Source organism: Strix aluco, chromosome 1, assembly GCF_031877795.1.
Source record: "Strix aluco isolate bStrAlu1 chromosome 1, bStrAlu1.hap1, whole genome shotgun sequence".
Taxonomy (NCBI): Eukaryota; Metazoa; Chordata; class Aves; order Strigiformes; family Strigidae; genus Strix; species Strix aluco.
Window position 1 is genome coordinate 12,451,547 of NC_133931.1, and position 8,768 is coordinate 12,460,314.

At 47.1% G+C, this 8,768-nt stretch overlaps 1 protein-coding gene across 1 annotated transcript; it reads right to left on the reverse strand.

The window, feature by feature from the left end:
• Positions 1-390: 390 nt before the first annotated feature.
• RNF139 (ring finger protein 139) lies at positions 391-7,971 on the reverse strand. The gene is made up of 2 exons (XM_074844489.1): positions 7,618-7,971; positions 391-2,446 (listed from the first exon to the last, which is right to left on the reverse strand). Exons 1-2 carry the CDS (start codon positions 7,796-7,798, stop codon positions 636-638), a joined length of 1,992 nt encoding a protein of 663 aa, XP_074700590.1. The 5' UTR covers positions 7,799-7,971; the 3' UTR covers positions 391-635.
• Positions 7,972-8,768: the final 797 nt, after the last annotated feature.

An 8,768-nucleotide genomic window follows, 5' to 3' on the forward strand; every position in this document is an offset into this window, starting at 1 on the left:
TGCCGGGTTCACATGTAGAGCACTTCAAGCTACTACTGGTAATTCAGAAGTGTTTAACACATCAATGGCATGCTTTACTACTTCACCAGAAAGCTTAGCAGTTTCATCTTTTGTTCCACATACGCAAATGCTGTAACATTAAGTCTACCAACCTAATTCTTTATTTTTTAAAAACACAACTCACTAGTTTTTAGCGATAAAGCTCTGCTAATACTGAATTTGTAAAGCTGCTTTGGTTCAGGCTTTTCATTTCTGATCTGACCTGCTGAACAGTCTGTTTTCACCAGTATTTTTCATTTGCATCCAGAACTCTCTGATCAGGGATTATGGTATACAGTCTTTGGCACAGCATTATCACTACATCAATTAAAGAGTGTTTTTCCAACCATCTTAAAAACATGTGAAAACATTTTATTCCATGTACAATAATGTACATAATTTTAAGGTGGTCATGAAAGAGACCAGCAAAAATTAGAGGTATATTTACAGTAGCACACACCACAGTAAACAACCACCATTCACAGACTCAACATTGAGATACTGCTGTTGTGCTTAAGTACAATAACTACAAAGTGATACTTTATTCTGTTGAAGTCAATCTTAAACAAATACCTCATGGCTTAGTAAAGGGCATCTTAATCACCGAGAGAGTTAGAGTCAACATTGAGAGTCTCATTCAAGTGCTGTGCCACACACTCATCATCTTCCTCATCACTATCAGAACTGTCATTATCTTCATTTAATTCATTTTCAGCATCAGCAGCTTCTTCTGCAACTTGTACAGGATTTTCATTTGGTGCCACAAACCCGTTGTTGTTAGAGATACTGGCATTTTCCTTGTCCTCAATATACACTTTCTGATGGCACATTGGGCAAGTGTCCTGAATGTACAGCCACTTCCGAAGACAAAGTGCATGAAAGTAATGGTTGCATGGCGTAATGCGAGCAGAGGTGGTGAACTCATGGTAGCAGATTGCACAGACATCATCTATTTCATGTAACCGACTTCCTTTTACCTCAGGAAGCGAGTTTATTTTCTTAACAGCAGTCCGGCGATTTATAAAAGTCTTCCAGCCATTCTTTGCTTGCAGGTAGATGTTGAAGTATGCGTGTAGACACATCATGCAAGCGCGAATCTTGCTTCCCGATTCGAAAACCATTGTGTAAGCTCCATTTCCAAACATGATCACTCCAAATATAAACTCAATAATATTGCCAGTTGAACGAACATAATAGACATAATCATCAAGTTTTTCCCATAGCACATTATAGTAGCCATCAATCATAAACAATATATAAACAGTGATAGAAACTATTACTTTTAGGCAAAGCTCTACACAGAATGCTGTAACTGCAAAAAGCCACGTATTTAGTGCATAGTGGTGCCAGAGGATGTAACTGAGCAGAACTGGAAGGATGAAAAGGCAAGCAGAAACAAACAGTACAGGGAAGTGTCTGCGAAACGATGACACGTGGGAGGCACTGAGAGACATGAGCACAGGGTCTGTCATTCCATGGATAAAATGCAGGACTGCGGTCAACAAAAGGCACATGTTTCGACTCAGGCGAACTAACCGTTCTTCTGGTTTCAGTCCACTTAAACCAGTCTGCAGAGCCAAAATGAAAAACAAGACAGGTGCTACAAAACCAAGCCTTTTGTCATCCTCATCAGTTGATCCGATGAAGGCCAAGATACCGAGTCCCAAATAATGCGCTATTGAGGAAATGACGGCACTCATGCCTAACACGGTTAACGTAGAGTCGCACCCACTTATGATCAGACTGCAGATCAGCTCCCAGCAGTTATCCCACGATATCAAGAAGAATTTTGCTTCTGTATTAGTTTCAGCCATCTTTACAACATATGTTAATACCACAGCTTGTGCTGTAAGTCTCGTTAGCCAGAAGACACGCAGTACAGCTGGAAACCGAATCCTTTTCCATGTATCTTCCATCAATAGCTGTAATCCATAAATGCGATACATGTGCCTCACCAGCAGATAAACATATCGCACCGAGTAATAGAACCATTTAATTTTCGTAACTAAAATGGCTGTGGTATTTAGTGTCAGAACTAGGCCCGAAATAAAAACTAGTATCTGCCGGACATTTAAAGGTAATTCAACAACCAAGCCAATTACAGGAATCAGTATATCCAGGATGATGAGTTGAGAGTATATGGACTGCACGTTTAGCAATGTGACATACCCGATGCCAAAGGTAAGCTGAAGGATGGAAAGCGCCATCCATAGCGAAGGTCCTTTATGAGGGAAGATCTGAATTCCGAACGCGGCTGTGTAGTAGGCACTGTAGAAGTTTATGTGCAAAGCAGCATAGTAATTCACCAACACTGAAGTCGCAGCCAGCAGAAATGCTGAGGCAATCATATAAAACTTGAAAAGTGCTCGCTGTTGTAAGACCAGAACAACACTGGATACAAAGACACCTAAAAACAGATTGAAATCGTTTAGTTCTCAGCAGAAATTCGACAACAGATTTTTAACCTATTAGCTTTGGAGCTCCATTTATTTAATGTATCATTTCCCAATTAGTCACTTGCCACTTTGCATTACCAGTGGTGCCCTTTTCAGAGAACAGACAAGAGGACAGCTTAATCTCTGCGTTTAATACATCTGGGCAGTGCAGCTGCAATAAAGTCAAGTGCTTGCAGTGCAAACATAAAGTCACAATCGCTGTTAAATTCATCTGTGGTTTCAGACTAGAGCAGTGACAACTCCCAACCTTTCAGTCTTACTCTTGAAATCTAAGGGTAGACAAGTTCTAAAAGCAGAAAAGAATTACCAGATACAGCATCATCTTTATAGGCAAAGTTAATAAGGAATAAATGAGTGAAATTTATGAAGTCCCTTAATTCATTTGAGCAAAGCATTCAGCTGCAGATGTCAAGCTGGAATACTAAAGATAACAGTGGCCAGAACAGTTTAGCTAAACCCTTTAATGGGAAAATAGTGAAAAATTGGTGGTTTACTAGGGAGAGGGCACTCTTCTTCCAATTCCCTTCCATTCGCTTTCATTTCTGATAAGGCATCCTGAAACAAAAGTCTTACAGAAAAAAACATCCACAGTATAAAGCTTTTGTACACAGAATCCAAAACTGCACCAATCGCCTCTTTGCCAATGCCAGTGCAAACCTGCATCTTACCTGGTGGAAGTTAGATTTAGATCTTGAAATTCCTGTTTGCTAACCTTTCCCTCACACTGACCACGAACACATCTTGACCGTGACTGGAAGTCTGCACCCTCCTATGTGAAATCCTACCACAGCATCTGTAGTACCTTGGTATTACATTTAGAACTTTGCAGTAAACTTCTGTAGCATAGCTTATGAATTTCATCACTACGTACTACATAGGTAAGGGCTCTGCCCTAACAGGTGTTTAATTAAACAGCACTTATCACTAGATTCACTTCCTTAAACATCTTTTTTTTTTTTTTTTTTTTTTTTCAGGAAACACACTGCCTTTGGTTTGGGCTTCTCAATCAGCTTCCAGTCTAGAACTGCTTTCTCACCCAAACCAATCTGGAGAGATTTCGATCTCTACAAATTATATTTAAGTTGCTTTCAATCTCTGTACTAAAACTAATGAAATCACAAGTAATCCTCTTCCAACTGGAGGACAGTATCAGTCTTTTCTGACAATTGTCTTTTAGATTGTTCCAAATCCTCCATAATCAAGTGTTTTAAAAAAAAAAAAATATTTTAAGCCATGGTATCTTGATCATGGGAATAAAAAAAATTGCTAAGAACCAGCATTTGATTCCACCAGTAGTGTTGCCAGCTGGTTGTATCAAAAAAAACCAAACAACCCCACCCCTCTCCCCAAAAAACCCCCAGCCTGGAGGACTGAATAAGAAGGGAGAAGGTCAACATGCATCAATAGCAAAAGGCAGACTACAAAAAGTTATTAATGCACCTTAACAGTATTTCTTGCCAGCAGCATTGGCTCATACAAAAACATTCTCTTTAACTAATCATTAACCTAGTAACCTTGTGAAGTTGACTGAGGAAAAGCCTCAATCAGTTTTCAGCAAGTGCCTTGCCTTGTATCACAGCTCTGTTCTTCCATGAATAGCTGGGTATGGTTACATACAGCACTTCTTTTAAAAGAGGCTTGATGGTTTCCCACCATAAACACCTTTGGGAAAGCCAAGGCTGCTGCCAAGTCTGTACCCTTTGTCTTTTTTCACAAGTCACAGAAAAGGCTCAGATGCCTGTAACAAGCTCATTATTTACAAGCTCATTATTTACATAAGTCTGATCATTTGAACCAGATGAGATGCATTTTGCACTAAGCAGGCTGCTCTGAAACACGCCTGTTAAAACCTATTTTTCTTCCTTGCAATTGCAGTAACAGGCCTGTATTTAGATACTACAGGTCATCTTAAAACACTGACGTTTCACATGCAAGACACATCCCTAAAAACAGTGCTACAGTGAGTCAATAGAAAAGCTAGACCTACTGGTTCCTCTAAAGAGGGGCTAACAAAAGGTAAAGCATTTCTCTGTCATCACTTGTGTGGGAAAGTCAAGACCCCCCCAAAAGAATTGCAAAAGACCACAGGAGGTAACTCAAATCTGGGAAGGGGAGGTGAGCACTCCTCTCCCCCATCTCCACCATTTAGGTCATTCAGTCTATCTGGCCAGGAAGAGACTTTCCCCGCCCTGCAAAGTGTTCACCAAACAGTAAATCTTTTCACACTTTCCTTTGATAGGAAATGGCACAACTCCTCCTTTGATAAGATTTGTCTCCTGTTTCTGTATATACTGCCGCTCATCTTCACTGTTCCTATCTGTGCCACCCCACCACCAGCTGCTCCAGTATGGCCCCAAACGCAACATTTAATCAAACCACACTCATTTACTTTTAATATAACTTCTTGTGTTACAATGAATCCCTCCCTCTCATTTTTTCCTTTAACTCCTGCAATGTCAGTATCTTTATAGTAGCACACTACCTAGGATTCGACCTTCAGTCAGTTGCAGAGTTCAGTTACCTTTGCACATATGTATTTTAATCATGTGGAACTGCCAAATTATTTTTTCCTTAGCCCCAGCCATTCTACTTTGCTTCCACATCTTTCTACAGACTACAGTATTTATTGTAACCCTCTGAAAAATCAGAGTCCTGGCCGAGAAGAGACTGCTGTCTGAAGTAACAGTTTCACACTCCTGGGGGGTGGGGGTTCTGCTGGAATCTAAACCATGCAAAGGTATGAAAGGTAAACATGGTGCTAGAGACAAAGCAAGGTTAATGAAAAAGACTGAAGAAAAACTGCACTCTAGTTGTAGAACTTGGTTCTGTGCTGTGTGTAACTCTAGGTACTTGTATGGAATCATCAGACCAAGGAATCCTGCAGTTAAAACTTTTTAAAAATCATACAGATCTTTATTAGCATTCTTGAAGAACTGTACTCACACTCACAGAGTACTGCAGAACTTCTCAGTATCACCACTGAAAGCTATCAAATCTCTCCAGAGCTATGGTCTTCATATCTAGAGGATAATTGTGCATTTATCCTATGCTAAATAGTATTGTGCTACAGCGAAAAATTTGGATCAGTCTTTCAAAGCCTGCAAATGGTAGCTAAAAGGGCAACTTCCCTACTATTTAAATACAGAATGATCCAAAATAAGTATTTCAGTTTATCCTAACAGCAGCAAAAAACCAACCCTGTAATCCTTAAATTCAGATGAGGAAAAAATAGATGCAAAAGCACTGTTGTTAGAACCACTTGGAAGGTCTTTAACATCATCTTCAAGTGGTTACATTTTACTTTTTCTTTAATTTTGGAAAGCCAAGAACTACAGATGACTTGTCTCAAAGTATAAATCTCTTGACATAAACTGTTCCCAAAGCTCTTTTGCAGGAAGCAGGGATTACCCACGTCTTCCCCCAAACCCTTCCAGAAAAGTGATCATATAAAAGCAATCCTGAAAAGCACCTTAATCTGTTAATCCCAATATCACACATTTAGGAGAGCTCGTCGAATAACATATCCACCGTTCTCATTTACGTGGGATTAATTTCAAGGCACTTCCTACAGTGCCTGGATCATAGGACGAAGGACTCCTGAAGGCACAACTGCAATGTCATTTTTTAAAAAAATTTAAAAATTATCAGTAGGAAGTGCTCCTAGCAATTCCAGAAGTATAAAACAGAAGAAAACAAAGAAAATGGGAAGCAGGGAGGAAGAAGCCCTCCTCCCCCTCCCAAAAGCTGTTGGTACCAGCTGCAAGGCCGGGCAAAGGAGGCAAGTCATGAGCTCCTCAGCCTCGCCTCTCACATGAGCGGCGACTTCCCCAGGCACCCTTTACCAGAGGAGCAGCAGCCCAAAGAAAGTATCTGCTTTGTTTTGTTACTTTCTCTCTTTGCTCTCCTCTTACCTGCTGTCTTGCTACAGGTTATCCTCTACTTTTTTCCTCTGCTCCTCAACTTCTGCAATGCCATTACCACACTTCTCACCGTGTACCTTTCCTTTTAACCTCGCTTCTCAGCTTCCTACCCCAACAGCTATACCACCTATTCCCTTCCTGCTTTTTTTTTTTTTCCTGCTATAAACATCAAACAAACCACAAAATCAACACGTCACAGGCCTGCAAAAAACTCTCGCTCTGTTTTGGATCCTCCTTTCCTTCCTGCCTCAGGATTCCCAGCTCCAAGATGCGATACATGATGCAGCATCACCCGTACAGCAGTTCACAGAATGGGGCTCCAACTCAGCTGAAGCCACGCAAGAACCCAAGACACCAAGTAATACTGAAAATAGTATCGCCTAGTTATACCAGTGATTTTCAACCTTCATCCCAGGGAAGAAAAAAGCTTAAAAATAACCATCAACGAGTTTCAAGAGACTTCTTTTTCGTTTGGCATTTCTGAACCGATGTTCCTAAAATAAGGATTTCGCAGCGTATTTCAGGAAAACATCACACTATCCAAAGTGCTTTAAAAAAAAAAAAAAAAATAAGGTATAGCCGCGAAGTCACATGTTTTCCGCCGCGGAGGGGGCTCACAGCCCCGAGTCGCCGCGCACATGGCGAGCAGCGCCCGCCCGCCCGCCGCCACGCCCGGCGCGGCCCCGCCGGTCCCGGCGCCTCCCGAGGGTCACACCGGCCCGGGAAGCGGGAGGACGGCACCCCAGCGAGGGGGCGGGGGGGAGCCGGCCCGGCCCCCCTGGCTCGGGAGTCGGGGACGGGCGGGGAAGCGGCCACCGAGAGGGGGGCAGGAGGAGGGCAAGGAAGGAGGGAGGGAGGGGACCTGCCACGAGCGGCCGAGCAGCGACTCGGGGCGGGGGGAGGGAGCCCGGGGCGGCAGGAAGGGGTCAGAGACGGGCCGGGGCGGGGGAGAGAGGCCGCGACAGCAGCCGAAAACAAGGGCTGAGGGGACCGGGGCGAAAAGCGGCGACCGTGCCCTGCCTGCGGCTGTACGCGAGGCCAGCGGGAACAGACAGCAGCGAGGAGGGGCCCGGGCCCGGGCCCCGGCCCGGCGGGGGGGGGGGGGGGCGACGGGTGACTCCCCCATGGCCCGGCGGGCGGCCAAGGCCGGGGCTGCGCGGCGGGGTGGGTCGGTCCGGCGGCGGGAGGGGAAGGTCTCTCACCCAGCAGCCGCAGCAGCACGCCCAGGAGCGCGGCGCACAGGGAGCCCCCCGGCAGCGGGGACGAGTTGAAGATGGCGTCGATGAGGAACAGGCTGGGCACCCGCAGCGCGACCTCCAGCCCGGCCCGCAGCCGCGGGCCCAGCCGCAGCCACGGGAGCTGCGGAGGGCCCGGGGCCGCCATCCCCTGCGACGGGGCAGGCAGGCAGCCCGCCTCTGCCGCTTCTTGAAAAGCGGAGGGGGCCGGGAGGGGGGGAAAGGGAGGGCGGCCGGCGGGCTCGCTACCGCCCCGCGCCCGCCGCCCGGGCCCCCCGCCGCGCCACCGCCGCCGCCTCCATGTTCCTCTGCGCTCCCTCGGCAGCGCCGGCCCCAGCCGGGCCGCGGGGGCGGGGCGGGGCGGGGCCGCGCGGGCGTCACGGGGCGCGGCCCCGCCCCCGGCTCCCACGCGGGAGGGGGCGGGCGGCGCGCGGCACCTCGCCCTCCTTCCTCGCGCGCTGCCTGAGGCGGCGGCCCGGGGGGGCCCCGGCAGCGCCCTGCGGGCTTCGGGGCGGCGGGAGGGACAACCCGCCCCGCCCGGCGCAGGGACCGGCTGCCCGCGGACAGGCGGCGCGGGAGCGGAAACCCGCCCGGGTGGTGGCGCTGAGGCGGCACGGGGCGCGGCCCCCCCCCCCCGGCGGGTCTGCAGTGGCAGCGCACATACGTAAACTATAGACATGCATTAATTCCTCGTGTTCCTAAAAAACGCTGCTTCATCACAAAGAATCCTTCCCAAATAACAGAAAGGCGTGGTGCTGGGCAGCGTACTCGCCGCCGCGGGGCCGCCCGCCTCAGCGCGGCCGCCTCCCGCCTCCCGCGTGTGGGTGGCGGGAGCGCCCCGGTGGGCGTTCCCGGGCTGCTGAGCGAGCGGTTCACCTGGGCGGACTAACGCGCTGTTAATGAGGGCAGAATTTCCTGTTCTTTCGTGCGGTAAGAGCCCCGTCTTACTCCGTGCCTAACCATAGCACAGGATCACAGGGACAAAAAGGCGTTTGCCTTTGAAATTCCTGTTTCCTCCCTCATGCACCTTCATAGAAGCCACAGATACAGGGATTGTTGGAAACTTCAAGATGACTCGATTGGAAAAAAAAAAAAGATCGAATTAAATGCAAACGTGT

Bases quoted from the DNA above. Each gene is read 5' to 3' on its own strand.
- RNF139 (XM_074844489.1), bottom strand. From the start codon at position 7,798: ATGGCGGCCCCGGGCCCTCCGCAGCTCCCGTGGCTGCGGCTGGGCCCG. The intron at 2,447-7,617 runs GTGAGAGACCTT...ATCTGTTTTTAG, and splicing joins CGTGCTGCTGCGGCTGCTGG to GTGTCTTTGTATCCAGTGTT.